Raw genomic sequence first — 19,227 nt, 5'->3', positions numbered from 1 at the left:
AGTAAGGGTGTTGAAATCCAGATGAAAGGGAGGACAGCACAGCGGGCAACCCTGTTGAAGATAAACACCTGAGGGATTGTGGCAGAGAGTTGGTATTTGGGACAATCCACTGCATTTTTCTCTCCCCATTTGTTTTTCAACTGATTGGAAAACTGCTAATGAGCATGTTTACATTTTCTCCAGTTGTCTCACCCAAGCATGAGACCATCTGGGGAGAGGGATTTGTTCTCCCTCCAAGGGCCTGGCTGCTTCTCCCTGTCTCCCTCTCCCTCCCAGCTGCCAAGCCTCTCCTGGCTGTCTCCACAGCTCCTGGGGTCAGAACTGTGCTCAGTGATGGCCAACGCAGCCCCACCACATGTTTTGCATGGCTCACCCCATCGGGGTCATTTGTTTTGTTTTGAAGAAGGCCTTAGGTTTATGCCATTCCACTCTGCTTTAGAACTGGGAGCAGGCCCACACTGCAGTTGCTTCACTTCTGCGCGAAGGTCAAAGTCCTTGAAGGAGGGCTTCCTTCTGTCCTCCCACGGTTCTTGGGACACGTTTGTTCATTCTCTCTGGGCTGATCTGAGTTTCTGGTCTCCTCTGCCTGCAACCCAGTCCATTCTCCATTGCTTTACCCTTCCCTTCTGATGGTGGTGTCTCAAGCTTCAGACGTTTGAGGATTGCCTTCACGGTGTTTTCCACGTCCTAAGACATAATTTCTATGAATCCTCTCTTTGAGGTACTTGTTATAATTTAATGCATTTTAGAGTAAATATGTAACTGTTGAGCAGCTCATTTACTCCCTGTGAATTATCTTACCTCCCAGGGTATGTGAACACTTCTCTTCATAGCCCTGTTTAAGACTTTCTTGGTCCCTTCGGAAGGGTGCTGCTGGATTTTACTCAACCTCGCATTCTCCTGGAATCTTACATTCTCCTAGAATCATAGTTCACACTCCAGTTTCCAATCTGTTGGCCAGTTCTGTTAGGCCATACCCCGAGGCTATTTTCCCCATTCATTAGTTAGGGAGCTGTTTTGATAATTCCAGTTCTCCCTAAACCAATGATAATAAATATCTGTTGAATTATGAATAGAATGAAAATGTCGACTTCACTTGTCAGCACAGTTTTAGAGTCTGAATCCCAACACCTGTACATATTCTGTCTTTCCTCTCTCCCTTTTTGTCTCCTCTTGTCTTCTCTTCTTCTGACCTCTCTTCTTCTGTCTCTCTCCTTTCCTCTTCCCTCCCTCACTCTCTCCCTCCTTTCTTTCTTCCTTTATTTCTTCCCAGCCTCCCTCATTCTCTCCCTCCTTTCTTTCCTCCATTCCTCCTTTTCTTTTTCTTTTTTGTCTTTTTACTTTGGTTAAAAAATTGGGATTTGATTTGGAATTCACTTTCTAAAGAAACTCATAACAGACTGCACAGAATGCTTCCACACTTTAGTAGAAGAGTCTAGGGTTTTTTTTCAGAGACCCTCTATTGACTTTCTGAGTTGAAACAGTTTAGACTCCACATAAAATATGTGTTGTTTACCCAGGCTCTTCATGCTCTGCATACTGTTACAGTCCTTGAAGAGCTGTCAGTGACAAGTAAGATAAATGAATGAAGAGGACTTTACAAGTGTTTAAAAGCTAAGTATAGCATGTGCTGCCCACAACTTAATTAAACAGACCTGCGCTTAAATAAGTAACTTTGCGGTGGAAACTTCTAGGGCCTTCCCCCTCCCCCAGACTCCACCACTAGCAATGGTGCTCAGGATGTTAGAAATTCCTTGGTTGTCTGCAGTTGCTAATGTGTTAGCCTAGCTCCAGAACTGTCTTATTGGTTGAAGCATTAAAAACTAGTGTGGACTGCACATAATGACTTTTGAATTTATATGAGGGGTGTTCAGGAACATAGACCTCTTTGGGGCTCCATTAAGATTTTATAATGTGTCCGAGTTCCATCATTTTCGGAGGGAACTTTAAAATCAAAAGTGAGCTGCTTTTCTTTAAAGCTATGATTGGAGCGAGTGATCAGAGCACATTCCTAAGTCAGTTTTGATTGTTTATGAAGGGACTGGTCCTTATGGATCTGATCAGTGGGATGCACTGGTTACAAAGGAGGCTCCAGAGTCAGAGTCTCAGATCTACCAGTTATATGAACTCTGATTAGTTGCTTAATCCCTAAGCCTCAGCTTCTTTATCTCTAAAGTGGGAGCAATAAGAACTTCTACCCAGGCAAATATTCAGGGCATGTGGAATTGTGTTGCTCTTGGTTCTCACGGGTTTCTGCATCTGTCATATCAGCTATTAAAGATTTTAAATACAACCACCACCTCAGCATGCATCGCAGGAATGATGTCAGACTGACTGAATGAGGTGATGCCAGCACCGTGTTGTTCACTCGGCAAGGGCTAAGCAGGCATTGGCTATCATTTTTAATGTTAACAGGTGATTCCATCTCACAATGTGAGTCTTGTCTCGCCACTATTTAGGATCCTAACGTTATGAGCAGAGTATATAGAACTCTTTCTCTATAAATAAGCCTTCCTCATGGGCTGCATTGGCTGATGGCAGAACAGGGAGATGATACTCCTGGCTACAATCATTGTCCATAACCCTTCAGAGAATTCCCCAGGTCCCTGAGAGGGTAACAGAAAGCAATTTTTTTTTTTTTTTTTTGAGACAGGATCTCATTCTGCTGCCCAGGCTGGAGTGCAGTGGTGTGATCACAGTTCGTTGCAGCCTCAGCTTCCTATGCTCAGGTGATCCTCCCACTTCAGCCTCCCAAGTAGTTGGAACTACAGGCATGCACCACCCCACTTAGCTTATTTTTGTATTTTTTTTTTTTGAAGACATGGGGTTTCACTGTGTTGCCCAAGCTCTTTTCTAACTCCTGAGCTCAAGCCACCCGGCTGCTTCTACCTCCCAAAGTGCTGGGATTTCAGACATGAGCCATGTCACCTGGCCACAGAAAGCAACTTAACAATGGTAACTTCCCTCCCTTGATTTTAGCAGGAAAAAAAGAAAAACTGCACAAAATGTGCAGTAGAAGCAGTAGATCAGCATCTGTCTATCTACATGGTGTTTGGTTTATGCCGAAGACACTCTTCCCTCGCTTGCCCATTTTATAGATACAGGAAATGAGACTTATGGAATCCTGATTCAGTCTGAGTCTCAGTATAAATGTTTGACCGAAACTGAATTAGTGTCAGGCAGGTGTTACTTCCCAAAGGAAGGTGAGAGTTCTGTCACCCTAAGTGATGAGAACTCTGAAGAATTATCCATGGAAAAGAGCCTGGGAGTCACAGTCATGTTAGTCCTGTGCAAAAGTTAAGTACAAGTTTGTTAATTATTCAACAGCTATTAGGGTTTTAGCTGAGAACCCAGGCTGGGCGAGGTGACTCACGCCTATAAATCCCAGCACTTTGGGAGGCTGAAGTGGGTGGATCACCTGAAGTCAGGAGTTTGAGACCAGTCTGGCCAACATGGTAAAACCCTGTCTCTACTAAAAATATAAAAAATTAGCTGGGAGTGGTGGGGGACACCTGGGATCCCAGCTACTTGGGAGGCTGAGGTGGGATAACTGCTTAAACCTGGGAAGCGGAGGTTGCAGTGAGCCGAGTTTGGGCCACTGCACTCCAGCCTAGGTGACAGAGTGAGACTCCATCTCGAACAAACAAACTGAAACAAACAAACAAAAAACAGACCCCAAGACAAGCTTTGGATGCAGGTAGTTTATTTGAGAAGTGATCTCAAGAAGCATGGCGAGAGAATGGGGCAGTGATACAGGGAAGGGAAAAGGCCTAGAAAGGGTGCAGCAGTGGGCAGTTTTCTGTTATAATCCACCAGGGCTCCCACTGTTGAGTACCTAGTGAGAGATTCTGGAGCACACTGCAGGGTTGTCCACTAAGGGGCCAAGATGCTGGCAATTTATCCACCATCTCCTTCCCTCACATATTGAGAGTTATTCCATGGACATGAGCTCCCCATCACTCTCATCTGCCCTGTCCCCTTGCCCGGTGTGCACCTTTGGCCAAAGCCAGACCTCAACCAGAGGAAGATGCACGGGCTCCAGCTGGGAAGACAGCAGCACATCCAGGACTGTCCATCCAAGCTGCAGATAAGATCTGGTGTGGAACAAGGGAATATAGGAGGGACACTGACATTCTCTGCAGCAATTAAAAATAAAATAAAAGTGCTTAATGAGTAGGTATAAAAACAGCAGCCAAACCATCATGATGATCTACTCAAGTTCTGTCTGTAAATAGGGATCAAGAGAAAGCCACCTTTAACAAAGTTGGGAGGGAGAGTCAGACCAGTGTTCTGTTCTGCTGTAGATGAGGGGCGGGAAGGATGGATCAGCTGAATGAGTTTGGGAAGATCATACCAGTGCTCAGGGCAGGACTGATGCTGTAGCAGTGGATTGTGTAGATACCTGTGAACACACAGATGTCAAGAGCCTGGCCCATTTTCCCAGAGATGTTACAGTTTAACATGGGTGAGTATATGCCTGTGGCTCTGTCTTAAATTCCTTCCAAAATGTCACAAATAGATGTTATTTTGAGAAATAAGGGGGTGAAAATATATTTTCATCTCACGTATATTTCCTGCTCTCCTCACATCGAGTAAAGGAATGAAGGAAGCCCGCACACATACACACACTTGCATATCTCACATTTTATGTTCTAGTTCCCCTCATTGACCTGTTTGTTCCTCAAGGTGATTAGAGGGCCACTTTACTGTGGGATCGCCCCAGTGTACTCTCCTTATACCTATAGCCAAGTCAATTTTCAAATCTTAACTCAAGGGGCATTTCATCCATGGAGCCTTATTCGATGGTTCTGCCCTCAGCTGGAGGGGATCTCTGTTGCTTCTGAACATCCATTTAAACCATACCCTCCTCTCCTGCTTCTCTTCTTATACTGTGTTATAGTCCATCTTCTATTTCCTTATGTCCTGTTCATCTTTGATTCAGCCCTGCACCCGGACTGGACCTTACTCTTCGTGACAGTACTGCAGGACTCTGGAGTCAGACACCTGGGTTTGAGTTCTGTTCTTCTACTCACTAGCTGAATAGTTATGGGCTTAGTTTCCTCATCTGTAAAAGAGGGCCCCAAGGATAGCCATCTCAGGAGTGAGGATTCAGCAGGAGAATCCTGGCCAAACACTTAGCCTGGCACATAATTGTTCTTGGCATCATTGCAGTTGCAGATGTTCAGTAAGTGTTGAGTGAATTTCATTGCAGTGTCCACAGTAGAAGCGTTTACATCATTTATTCTTACATACTCCCAGAAAGTTCCCCAGTGCAACACATTCCTTTAATAGCTTCTACATCCTCTGGCTTCATTTGGTCCTCCAACTGTGACCTGAGCACTGCATCTCAGATTCTACTCAATTATGATTCATTGCTATGTGAGTCTAGTGGATGTTCAGGAAATCTCTCCCCTCCTAGCTATCTCGTTCTGGTCTGGTTTCCTCATCTTTTACTTGGAGACAAGAGCTGTTCACCTTGCTCTGATTAGGTGGAAACAAGACAGTAGAAGAGTTCCTGAACGTTTGGGATTTCCCTGGTGGGAAACAGGGAGAGAAAAGAAAGCCTGATAGAATAAAACTGTAATTGCTGTTGTACAGTATTAGCTTCACATCCCATAGCAACAGATCTTATTATATTTTTTTCTTATTTAAACCATTTTCATGAAGGTTGTATTGTTAACTTGGTCCAGATGACTGATCAAAGCATAGTTTGTTAATTGCCACCTTGCTAAAATATTTTTAAATGCAGTTTTAACACTCTGTGTTTATCACTACATATTGCCATTAGGCTATTGAGTCTATTACTAGTCAATCAAGGATTTTCATTTTGTTTCAAGAGCTCCTTGGATAAACGCTTTAGAAGTGTGAAAAGAGTTGGAGTATCTGGCACCTTTTCGCAGATGGTATTCATCAGGTATTTTAGTTAATGGATAAAGTTTCAGTTTTCCGTATTTGACTTTTGGCACTAAAACAAGTTTTCTAAAGGCTCCTGCTCCCTCAAATGCTAGGAGATAGTGAGATGAAACCAATAACACCCCAGAACCCATTATTCTTAGGTAGGTAATCAGGGAGATGGCAGAGTATTTCACTGGGTCCAATTAGCTAAGGAATGGGATGTTTCTTGAAGAAGACCAATTCGACTTACCCGGCAGCTCCAAACCTATGCATGTACTATGCCTTCGCCACTCCCAAGAACTACAACAAACAAAAACAAATAAACAGGAAAAACTGAACAATCACATCAAAAGTTAAATACTCAACTGGCTGGCGCATACTAGGCTCACATCTTCCCTCTTATCTGTTCCACATTAGCCTCTGCCCTCTCCATCCATTTTTACACTCATATACTTCTTTGACACACATTTACTTATAGCTAAGACATGAGACTCTGCACTAGATGGGGAGTGCAAGGGCAATCCACACACAGTGCTTCTCTCAAGAGATTTTCAACATAGTGGTGGAGAAAGCCAAGCCAACCTGCAGTTAGTTACCATGGGTTCAGGTAAGTGCTGTGATGGCAGAGACCCCGGGGGTGGCTACAGGATTCTGCCGAAAGTAGTGGAAGAGTTGGGCTTAGGGACGTTGTCTCTGGAAGTGATGGCATTGAAGCTAAGACCACAGAACTAATGAGTATAGTTCAGATTTGAGCAGAGAGTGAAGAGCAGGACCAAGACAGAGAACAGCATGTCCCAAGGCTGGGACAAGGAGATCGGGAGGTGTGACTGTGAAAGTAACTAGCGGTCACCTAACAAGAGATGCCTAAGCATATCAGAGACTTAGGATCTTTTTCGGAGTTTAGCAGGAGCCTCCCAGGAACTTGAATTCAGGGAGGAACAGAAATCTGATGTCACTCAGGCTATGGAATGTGTTCAGTGGGAGGCGAGAGTGCAGCGGGAGAGCTGTTAGGAGGTGAAGGCCCCAGAGAAATAAGGTGGTGCCTGGAAGAAAGAGGAAGTAGAAAATGAAATCTGATTAGATTTGTCTCCACAGTCATGACATAATATAGTAAAAAGAGTATAACACAGTTAGCCAAAGGCAAAAGTGTCTGATCAGCAGTTTGGTAGACATTGCAAAGGAAATAAAAATGGGCCTCAGTGAATTGCTAAATGAGTCCCTGAGTTCCCAAGTGCTGTGCTGTGGAAAGCAATCCCTCTCCAACTCTGTCTTAGTTTTCCTGGGTTTCTAGTTTTGCCTGCCCAGAAGATTTGCTGCTTCAGGCTTTTGGCGGGCACCTCAAGCATCTGAGGCTACAGGGCTGTGGAGCATTATATATGGGATGACCTGGTAAGTTTGCCTAGAGTTATTTGAACAAATAGTAGCCCCATCCAATCCTTGTTACAAACTTCTGTAGTTTTTCTTTCATTGACTATTAGGGAGCGTTACTTGTGACTTCCTATCCTTCCAGACCCTTCTTTATGTGTAAACTGATATAATTGGGTGAGGATAAAGCTAGGTAGTGCAAATTAAAAAAAATTTTTTTTTTTAAAAACCCATTTTTAATTTGACAATTAAAGGATCAGGATTGGTCAAACTGTTTTTATAGGAGAGAACACCAGCAACCAGCCTGTAAGAAATCGGTCACAGTTTAGGGGATATGTTACAAGCAAGATAAATAAAAACGGTCTAGAGTATCAGACCAAACTCTCATTTTTCATCTCTATTTCACACTCTTCTCTTCCAGCCCAGACTAATCAAAAGAAGCCTCTTCCGCTCACAATTGCTCTGTGTACATTTCCCCCAGATCTGGTATTCACATGAACAACGTGGTTTATTTATATTTCAGCACCAAATTGGAAAGATGACATCATTCATTTACAGTCTTTATCCCATGACATGCCTACTCTCCAACACCTCATTTTAGCAGACACATTTAGGACTGCATATAGCATCTTGTTTAGCTTGTACATTCTTTTATGGGACACAGTTCAAAGGTAGGGAACTTTAGGCTTGTTGCTGGTAAGAAAATAATCTCATAAAATCACAGGAGCTTCCCCAAAGGATGAGGATATTACGATGTTTACAATAGCAGAATTATTATTTGTCCATTTAGGCTCCATCCTTCATTCTTGAGTGAGTCCCTTCCTTCTGGTCCACAGCAGATCTCACAGCTTCCCTGAGGCTCTCTGAATTCTATTTAGAAGAAACAATTCCAGATTTATTAGTTCATGAGTTCAAAAGTACAGGTTCCTGACGATACTGGAATTTTAGGTGTGAACGCCAAATTTCAGAATCTCATGTGCAATGGCAGGCTGACTGAGGGGACTCTCAGACCTTAGCTTGCAGCAGCACCACTGACCTGCTCTTTCTCACAAGGCATAACTTGCCCATTGGGTCTTCTGACACTTTAAGTGGACAAGTGAAGGATGGAAATGCTTTCAGCTGCCAAAGGTTGCCTGGGATTTTTTATTTAATTTTAAGTGGACCGTTCCCTCTATTTTTATTGTTTTTATTCATATACACAGTTTTTTTTTAACATTCACTTTGGGGCCTTTCAAATATTGTACACATTTTTTTTAAATGGAGTGAGTAAATCATGAGACATCCTCTGGCAGATAGAATTGGGATGTGAGGTGTTTCCAAAACTTAACAGAACCAAAGCATTTTATGGGAAAGTTCTTTCTACCTGTTTAGCTGTGTGCCTTTTCTGCTAGCAGCAAGACAAGGAAAAAAGTCTAGAGACTGAGAACTGGATGACCCAGAAAATCTCCATGTTCTGTGTCGAGAAAGAGACTCTTGGGGCTGAAATCTATACCTTACTTTTTCTATCTGCCAAATGAGGACAGTAATAATTGCTCCTGGGAAAGTATTGAGAATAAGTTAGATTGTATGTGAAAAATATTATAAGAATGTAAAATGTTAGGTCCAGACTTTCTTTATTGTCATTGTATTATTTATATTACATAATAAAACTCCAACTGTTTGGAGGCTCTGCCAACCCCTAACTTCTAGCTCTCTGAAAGTACTGATGGTTCATTGTCATCTTGAGCCACCAGTGGGATTGTTATGGCAACTCATGAAATGTCCTCAACTCCCCATGAGCTTCCCTGCTAAAAACAAACATGTAGCTTGTCTCTAGGATGGAAACATCCCTCAAAATCAGGGCCCCTTCATTCTTTCAGTCCCTTATTACAGGAGGATGTATTGTATATCTACACCTGCTAGGCCCTATGTGAGATTCTGGGGAGGGGCATATGAAAGAAATAGCTTCAAGGTCTACGGACACATGGACAGATAAATCTGTGGTTATAGAGCCATGGTACGCAGGAGGCGCATGTCACCCAGCCTCGAGGATAGAGTCAGGAAAAGTCTCCTAGAGTAAATAGTTTGAGTTAGCCAGACATAGAAGTTAAAGGTGAAAAAAGAGGGCCAGGGAGGCATTGCAAGCAGAGGAAGAAACACATACAAAGGAGGAAAAATGTCTTGCAGCAAACAACAGTAATAACTATAGTGACAGCATTTGACTTTCATTGCCAGTTACTAGACTGACACTTGAAGTCCATCACATCATTTGCCCCTAGCAGCAACCACAAGGAAAGAGGCACTATTACTCCCATTTTAGAGCTGAGGAAATTAAGGTTTATAAACAGTTTAGTCTCTTAAGGTAACATAACCAGCAAAGAGAGGGAGCCAGGACTTGTATCCAGGCAGGTCTGTTCTCAAACCCACATTTCCTGACTTTCTGTGCTGGATAATTTTATTTGCTTTTTTTCCCATGGTCTTTAGACATTTTTCTAGATTCTGAGAGCCTATCAAGGTCAGTTCCTCACTGGTCCATTTCTTGCCCTGCATAATAAGGCAGTACACTTCTATGGCCCTGGGGATTTAACCATGACTCTGAGTGGCCTCATGTGACAGGCATCATGGATTGTAAATTAGAATGGTCAGTCCTTCTTACCTTGTGCTCAGTTCCCTCAAGGAACAAAATCAGTTAGAATGTCCATAGAGAGCCATTTCCTAAGAAGTCATCATAGCAATAATCCATCTCCATCAGTATTTTTTGCATTTGGCAGCTTTTGAGTGGATTTCTCTGTCTTGTCTTGTGAGAGTATTGTTTATCTGCAGTCCTGTGTTTTCACCCAGCCCTTCACATCTTTCCATCCAGGGCTTCCATCTCCATCTTGCTCTAGAGTTTCGGTCTAGAATGTCAGTCATGATTGTTGGTACTCTGTGAATGCAAGCTCACCCTGGAGCTCCATGATTGCTTGATAATGTAAAGCAAAGCACCTTAGAGTATGTCCATTTTTTCCCTTTTAAATCACAAGGAGGAAGTATATTAACATCTACAGATGTAACATAATAGCTTTAAGGATATGACAAAGCTTCTTTCATCAAAGTTAATGGCATGGTGCTTTCTTTATTAAGTTTCAACTTGACTAAGAGTGAACATTTCTGGATTAGGAACAAAGGGATCCCTATAGGTACTATAATTATGCCCTGAATCTTTGGCTGATCTTCTAGCTCCTGATGGAATCTTCCTTGGTTTTTGTTCTGCACAGACCCAGAACAGAATGAAGTTGATGGCAGACAACTACGATGAGGATCATCACCATTACCACCACCACCACCATCACCACCACCATCGATCTCCTGGGAGGTCGCAACATTCCAATCACAGGCCCTCTCCGGACCAGGTCAGTTTCTTTGCTGCTTACCTCCAAGACCCCTTTTACCCTTTGGATATTTTAAGATAAAATAAATAATCCTCAAGAAATAATAAACAGCATAAAGTGATATGTTCTTTGAACTGAAACTAATAGCTTTGGTATTTATTTCCATCAGTCAAGGAATCTAAATGTTTTTCTTTCTCCTTCCTCTTTAAGGTTTTGTCTTTTCTTATTTATGTTATGCATTTTCTTTCCTCTCCTCCTTTCTTCTTTCACAGATGCGTAGTCTATTGCTGGCTGGGTATCTCATGGCGGGTTACTTTGGAATGTCTCTTTCAGAGTTTTAAGAGAAAGCACTTTGTTTCCATGAGCTTGGCAACCAGAGAAGCCTTGAGCTCTCTGAGCACTTTCCTAGAAAATTCTTTAGTGATGCAAATTAATGGTGGGGTAAAACAACAAGGAGAGAAATCCGTTTTGCTGGCATTTTAGCCAGTGAAGTCAAGGAGTCTGGTTTATTTGATTTGGACCCTATCTCCTCCCTTGACTAAGTAAAGCACGTGAAAAGATGGATTGACAAAAACAAAACCGCCTGTGGTTTTACAGCAATATTTACATTCACCTACCAAATGTAAAAACAATTTATAGTGTTTAGTATTAAAACTCTTGAAGGTGAATTTTATAGAAATTAGGAAATAAAATGCAAACTAGCAGGTCAATATGAACACTATTTCTTACTTTATTGTACTAAGATTCCCGCCTACCCCCACCCCCTTTTTGGTGACCCTAGTGTAAGTGATACATTTCCATAGATGTGAGCAACAGGTAGCAAAATAGAACCATCTGGATAAGTATGTACTCCTTTGGATATGGCAGGGTGAGGGCTTGTCAGAATTACCTGTGTGAAGAGGCAGTTTAATTGTTTGCTAGGGGAGGAGGTACTTGTGACACTCTTAAAACGTTTCAGGTAGCTCTGTGTCCTTTTCACCTCCTGATGCTAGCACCGCAAAGAAGTTTAGATTCGAAGTTACCAAGATGTTGTACCCAGAGTAAAAGTCCTAGGGGAGCTGTTTATATAGGACACAGTGTTAGAAGTTCTCCTGGGAGCTGTGCAGCAAGGCAGCCAGCACTAGGAGGCTCCCCAGCCCCTGAGCATGACCTGACCTTTGTACCTGGAAGCATTTGCCCTCAGAGACCCCAATGCTGCTGAAGCTGTTCACACAGAAAAATCTAGATTTCTGAAGGCAAGTACAGAGAGGCTGTGATTTCATGTTTTCAGCCCTCAAAATATGGCTCTTGATTTAGAGATCTGAAATGCGGAGAGAGGTGTTCATTTCATGTCATTATCTTGTATGTCTGTGTTTTGGTTTTGTTTATTCAATTCCCATCCTTTGCCATCACCACCACCACCTCCCCACCTTTGCCTGCCCCAGTAGACCTGGCATCCTGCTAACTAAATCAACTCGCTCTCATTCCTGGTCCCTGCCCTTTTCTCCTTGGCATTCTCCCAGGAAGGGTGAGTGTGAAGTTTTATTGGTGGGAGCCTACAGTCCCCACTTTGGCCATTCGTTCTGAGCCACACATGCTGGAGGACCATCTTGAGTTCCCCCACTCAAACCCCAATAGAGAGCACTATAAGAGTAGAAAGAAGGATCTGGAGCCAAGTCAGGGGAGTGGGTCATTCAGGGACCTGCTGGGATAACAAACCAGCTTATCTCATCACAGAGACACATATGCTCAGATGTTCTACTGGGAATGAGGCACCAGAGCAAATCTATCTGTCTTGTGAATGATATTTATTACAAAAGCTATTCTTCTGCTACTTCTCCAGAGAGCTGTAATCACAAACTAGGGTGTCTTGACTACTTGGTTGACTCTCGTGTTTGTCCACTGACACTAGAGGTTGTCACAGGGTGGTGTCCTTCCCAGAAGAGTTGGCATTCCTTGAAGAGTGTCTGGCTAAGGCATGTTGTTGAGACCTTTGCCACATGTTTCTCACTGCTACTGTTAGGAAGATGGTGATGGTCTTTCACTTTCAAATCTAACATCTCAGTGAACACTCTAAGCAACCCATGGACAGAGAGGCAGTTCACTTCATCACCGTCTCCAGATGAGAAATCCAGGGCCCAGGAAGTGGGTGAATAGGCTGAAATCTTGTTCTGAGGTCCTAACCTAATTCCATGGCAGCTGCTATGTGGGATTTGGGGAAGAGCATGATGGGCAGAACCCCTGTCTTCGAGGCATTTGCTGTGTAGTCCTAGAACAAGAATCCAAGTCATCTGATGTCTTGTTCAATTCTTTTCTGGTTCATGCCAATCAGAACAAGACAGATAAAAGGTAGCTCCAACTTAATTAGGAGTCCATACCTTAGAAACTTACTCTGTAGTAGGGCTCACTGTGAAAGTAAAATACCCTAGACTAGAAGGATATTTTTGTGGTTTTAAATGGAAGTCATCAAGTCAGTAAAGCTCCTTTGCTGGGCTCCTTCAATTAGAGAAGGAGAGGTTAAGCAAGGAACCCTGGTGTGAGAGTAGATTAGCACTAGTGCTAGAGATGGCTATGTCTCTTGAGCTGGATGCCCTTTTTGACTGGGCATCCCGGGTCTAGTGAAATGTACTAGAAGATTTGAGATTTGGTAATCAATAACTAATATATCTGTATATGTACTGTTATAAATCTAAGCCCAGAGTAAAATAGTTATCAATAGATAATAGTTATCTTTCCCAATTGATTAGAAACCCTACAGTTAATTGTGTAAACCACATAGACTAATACAGACAGGGTACATATGAGTATGTTTCTTCTTAGGAGAAAAATGGCAGCCATATGACAGCATGAGAGTCCCAATAATGGGGTGATATGGATGAGATTTTAACTAAATGTTCATAATGTATTCATGTTAGCTGACCTGACTTAAAGGGGAAAGGTCTCTTCCAGGGATTCCTGATTCCCTTTCCGTGAATCTTCCAGCCCTAGCCTTCCTGTGGCCCTAAAGGTTTGACCAACAGTGACTTTTGGAAGAAGGGCTACAAAATGTTGACATTGCTTCTTGAGTTGTATTAAGAGATCAGAACACATGAAAATGGAGAAATATGAAAAATCAGTTGCTTTCCTACTTTTCCAGAAAAACTCATTTTTCCTTAGGTAATTCAATTTAGTTGTTGCCAGGTACTTACAGAATTATATTCTTTTTCCATTCCTTCCATGTTCCTTTCTCTTTCACTATGATTTTTCTTACTCCTTAAGAGAAACTGAATCCAAGTATTATTAGTCTAGACTAGCATTTCCCAAAGTAACTTTTAGAACATTAGTCCCATGAGGAAAGTCTTGAAACAAAGATTCTCTGGGCAAAGAATTTTGTGAAAGTGCTGCATATTATAACTCTATCTTTGAGCGTCCTGGAACAATTAGCAGATCAAAGGATCTAAAAAGTCATATAAGAAAGAAAGCTCTCCAATTTAACTTAATCCAGTATTTCCCAGACTGATTTGATTGTAGATTTCTTTTTTCTTTTCTGTAACATCTGTGCTCTGAGAAACACTGTTCTCAGAGTATCAGGTGAAAACAGAGACTGCCCATTTTAAAACATGACTGATTCAGTTTCCAGCAGTATTTTTTATCAGAAGGTGGAATTTTCAGGCAACTTCATGCTTTGCACAACAGAAAACAGAAGTGCCTCTTCCATTCATTTCCTGGATAACCTTCTTAAAGGCTATAATATCTGAGAATGAGTGATCCCACCAAGAACTCAGTAGATCTAAACTAAGGGAGTCATTAAGGTTGAGGACCCAGGATATCAAGAATAGTCATAAATACACAGCCCTTCAGGGATTACAAATGAGTGTGATGAAAGGGTGGGAGGATTTGGAGAAGATGCAAGCGAAGTCAGTGCTTTGTGGTAGTCCAACAATGTAGCTCCCTACCAGAGAGAGAAGCATTTAATAGCTGATAGGCCGTGACCCCCAGGATGGCCACAGCCATTGAATATGTCCAAGTAGAATATCCAGACAAATCCCAATAATGACTTAGGAAATCCCTCAAAGCAAGAAGTGGCCATGGAGACACATTCGAGACTTTTTTGTGGTTACCAAGGTTGATTTCACAAAGCCAAGTAGAAATTGAGCTTTTCCTAAATGTTCCCTGTTCCTGTTGTCATCAGTCTCATCTGTCATTTTCTTTAAATAGCATCGTTCCCTGCCTTAAAACCTATCAATGATATCAAGTCTTTCTGCTTTCCTTTTTTAGGCATCATATACTTTTTACTGTCCTAGGAAAAGTCACATTTTATGAAGCTCATTCCAGTGGCTCCCAGGTATAGACTAACCTGGTCAGTAAGAAAAGGCCAGCAGCAGCATGCCCTCTACACTCCAGCAAACTTAAAATGCCAGGTGCCGTGCAGGCTACCCTTTTTGCATTTAGGACTCACATTTCTGTTCCTGGGTCTTAGGTTGGGTGTTGGGTCTTCAAGGGCCTTGATCTCACTGCTTGTTTGTGCAAAATGTACTGCTATTTGTTAAAGCACTTGCCACTCTGATTCTAGTTTGGAAGGGCCTAAATGGCAAAGAACCTAACATTTCAGGGCTGAAAACCCCAGAATAGGTGGCCACTTTTGAAAGCCCAAGAGAAAACTCTCCTTTCCTCTTCCTCTTTCATTAAATGGAAATACTTGCTCATAGGTGTTGGAGAGCTCGAGGGATTTTGACCACCTTTAAGGCTTTCTGATCATATTTAAATTTTACATTTTACTTACAGAAAACCTTCTAAACGAGGGCTATGAGTTTAGGAGCATAGAGACATGATACTTACAAGATCAATTACAGAAAAATTTGGTTGAATTTCCCATTTTATATTTGATTATTTGTTGCATGTTCACATGTGTCTCGCCCTTACTAGGTACTCTGTATATGTCTTTTGAATGAACTGCTCCCATAGTTGCTTCAGGAAATAGGAAAGGCAGATGGAAGTATCCCCATTGTATAAACAGAGAAACTCAGAGAGGTTTTTAATGATCCAGAGTCACAGAACTGAAAATTAACAGGCCCCAGATGAAACCCTAAGTCTCTGAGTACTGTACCTTGGTGGCAACCTCTTTGGATACATCTGTGCAACCATGTGTGTTTATGATTGCACAACTATGATGGATCCACTTATTCTTGAGTGCAAAGGTGCTTTTTCCCTTTCCCACTGAATTGTAGTAAATTTTGTCCTATTTTGTTTATTTTCCAAAATTGAATTAAAATGTCATCTTGGCCGGGTATGGTGGCTCACACCTGTAATCCCAACAGTTTGGGAAGCTGAGGCTGGTGGATCACCTAAGGTCAGGAGTTTAAGACCAGCCTGGCATACGTGCTGAAACCCCATCTCTACTAAAAATACAAAAATTAGCCTAGTGTGGTGGTGCACACCTGTAATCCCAGCTACTTGGGAGGCTGAGGCAGGAGAATTGCTTGAACCTGGGAGGTGGAGGTTGCAGTGAGCCAAGATTGCACCAACGCAGTCCAGCCTCAGCAACAAGAGTGAAACTTCATCTCAAAAAAAAGAAAAAAAGAAAGAAAATATGTCATCTGAAACGTTCTCTATCCATTTGCCCCAGCTTTCATTGTCTTTATTTTCATTCTTCTGTTTTGTGACTTTATTCCTTCCATTTCCCCCCATTTTACCTGTTCCCCTTTACTCTTCTCTATTCCTGCTGTTCCTGTGCCAATTGCAAACTCTCATACTTTCATGGAATCACCAGAATGAGATCCTCAAGTAGTGGGGAGACTGTCCCCAAGAGGAAGGGGAACTGCTCTGGATCACAGAGGGTTCTTGGCAGTGGATTGCCAGGACTCACATTTCCTTGCTCAATCTCCCCTGAGCCTCAGAACATGCAAGGATCTGGAGCAAACCATGCCCCCAGAGCAAAACAGAGGATGCTTTATTCTGCTAAGGGCTGCTGTCAGATCAGCCAGGGTGCTAGGGGTACTTTCAGATAGTGACTTTTCTGTGGTAGAAGCTAGGTTTTCCCTTTTGCATTGTGAACTTTAAGGTGCCCATTCTATGGATCTAGTTCTAGGAAATTGATTGCCCTAATCCTAAATATTACCCACTCTACTTGGTGATTTCCAGAATCTGTCTGTGGATATAAATAGTAATCTTTGGTCCTTTCTCTGCTGCTCCTGATGACTGTGTGGTTCCAGCATGTGTTGGCTCTCTGCCAAGGTGTATGTTTGTACCATTGGACATATTTCAGAGCATTGAATGTTCACTTCCATTTTCTGCTGAAAATTCCCATAGAATTCTGCTTGGGATACATGTAATTTTGCCATAAGCCATCAAATTTCTTGGGTACTAAAGAACCCATGCCTAGATTTGGCCTTCTCTTCAAACTGGTGGTCACAGAACTGATATGTAGATTGTATTTTAAGATACTATAAAATGATCTCAGTGACCTAACTCACAATGGTTGATAGAAATCTGCTTTTCCTTTCTGCATATGGATTCTGGATTCTTGCATATAGGCAGATGCTTAGAGTACTGAACCTATATTCTGCTTCAGAGAAGCTGCAGCACTCACTATCTTGGTTTTGAGATTTCTGATCCCTGAACATGTCCCTTCTCCCCTCTTCCTACAGGCAAAAGAACCATAAGATAGAGTTAGCTCAGAAAAGAGAAGCAAGGCTTTTGTTCTCTCACCTTCTTACCTCTGTCCATTATTCACACACCTGAGCCTTGGGTACTGCTCTCAGGTAGAATTAGTCAGCATCCTATAGAGCATTCCCGAAAGAGGGGAATTTCCAGCCATCCCTGCAATTAGGCCCTCATCACTGTTGCGGCAGGAGGCAGGTGACATCTCCAGGCCCATGTGTTTCCTGCCCCTAGATCTTTTTTCATAAAACCCACCTGCTTTTCTCTCCCTTCTGCATTTTGTGTTAGTCCACAAGAATTTGGTGGGGTCTCACGGTCCACCAGGAGAATGAAGCAGTCACAGCAGCCCCACCTGGGGTATGCCAACTTGAGGCCATGGGATCCCCTCCTCCCACTGAGCTCCTCTCTGGGAATGCAGGACGAGCTTTCTTGATTGATGCTCTGCTTCCCTTGCACTTTTCACTGGCAAATTAATCGAAGCACAGCCCTTTGAATTCTAACAGACAGGCAAGGGGGTCCAACTTACTGTTGCCCCCAGAAGATGGATTCTGTATATAGAGTTGTTATTCCTAGCTTTTGCTTAGGGAAGAATAAAAAGGATTTATTTTATGTTTGAGGTTAAATGAATGTGAGATAAATGTATACATAGCATCCTGTGTGTATATATGTATGTATCGCTCTATGTCAGATGAACTGAGGACTTTTCCACATATGGAAGAATTTCACAAGATCATGTTTAACTAGAAATTTCCCTCCCTAACTTCCTCTGAGTGCACGTTTGAATATACGTTATATATACATATATATGTATGTGTGAACATAAATATATCTTCATGTTTCCTCCACTGAAGAAAAATTAACACTGTATATCAGGGCTTACTAAAGTAGAGTTATGGAACATCCAGAAAACCAGGAATTTTTAGACCCCCCAGGATAGTAACCTGATAAGAAAAATTACATGTTTTAGGCTTTTAATATCAGTTTTCCAACCAAGCTATTATGTCCAAAGCTTGCCCAGATAAGAGACAGTAGATTTTTTTTTTTTGCATTGCAAATCTAATTTCATGGCCCACTTCTTAGAAGAAGCCTTGAGTTTTGGTTTCACGTAGGGATGAAGCCTTCAAATTCAACAACCCATGAAGAAACCTCTTATTGGTGCTGATGTGTATTGCATGGGAGAAGGGTTCAGAGATTTCCACCATCGGCACTCCTGGGCCAGTCCTCTCAGAACTCCAGCCAAGGATATCCTGGCATGCATTTTTAAATAGCTCTTGTGAGCCACTTGCCTCTTGCCCAGTAATTCCTTTCTCACAACTAGATTGGAGGATACTGTGTTTAAAACTCAGCAGGCTAAGAAATAGAAAGATATCACAGATGTCTCTTTTTTCTTTATTTCCCAGAGACTACTAAAAATCTCCAAAACTACTAAAAAGTGAGCCAGACAGCGTACGTGATTTCCCACCGCTGGGAAATAAAAGTGGCAGTTTATTTGTTTGCTTGTTTTTAAGAGCAGAAGCTGTAGAGTAGCCCTGCCATGGCTCTCTGTGAGGCCACAGGTAAAGAAGGAAATGGGGACAAATGTCTGAACTGTTGTTGTGGGAGGTATTTAACTGCCTCCTTCCTCTACCAGCAGTTGCATGCTCACCCAACCATTAAGAGCCACAGGAGAGGAAGGGAGGCGGGGTTACGCAGCCGTTGGGAAGCTGGCTTTGCAAATGAGCAGGTTATTGTCAGCGCCCTTTAATTTGGGTGTGATGTTAATTCCCTACATGTAAGTACATGAGGGCACGATTTAATAAGCCCTGCCAGGTAGGGTCTTCATGTATGGGAAAAATGCAGATCTGCTTAATGCATCAGGATCCTCCTGTTAGAAAAGGATTTTTTCTTAAAGGAGGTTTGAGCCTATTGAAGATTTCATTCAGTCTTAACTCTATTTGGGGTAAAGTGGTTTTTTTTTTTTTTTTTTTTTTTTTTTTTTTTTTTTTTTTTTTTTTTTTTT

General features: G+C 42.2%; 1 protein-coding gene across 8 annotated transcripts in view; it reads left to right on the top strand.

The window, feature by feature from the left end:
- Nucleotides 1-19,227, top strand: part of LOC108314566 (ERC protein 2-like) — a 439,969-nt gene that overhangs the window by 233,399 nt on the left and 187,343 nt on the right. For all 8 annotated transcript variants that reach the window (XR_001829551.2, XR_005202640.1, XR_001829554.2 and 5 more), the window contains exon 4: nucleotides 10,497-10,631. Coding sequence is in view for 4 of the 8 variants with exons in the window: in XM_017543517.2 (XP_017399006.1) it covers nucleotides 10,497-10,631 (135 nt within the window). In the remaining 4 variants the exon portion in view is untranslated. The remainder of the gene's footprint in view (nucleotides 1-10,496; nucleotides 10,632-19,227) is intronic.

The sequence above is a fragment of the Cebus imitator genome, unplaced genomic scaffold, assembly GCF_001604975.1.
Source record: "Cebus imitator isolate Cc_AM_T3 unplaced genomic scaffold, Cebus_imitator-1.0 Scaffold8, whole genome shotgun sequence".
Classification (NCBI taxonomy): Eukaryota; Metazoa; Chordata; class Mammalia; order Primates; family Cebidae; genus Cebus; species Cebus imitator.
The sequence above is the reverse complement of the archived record's forward strand: the minus strand, read 5'-3'. Positions and strand labels throughout refer to the sequence as shown.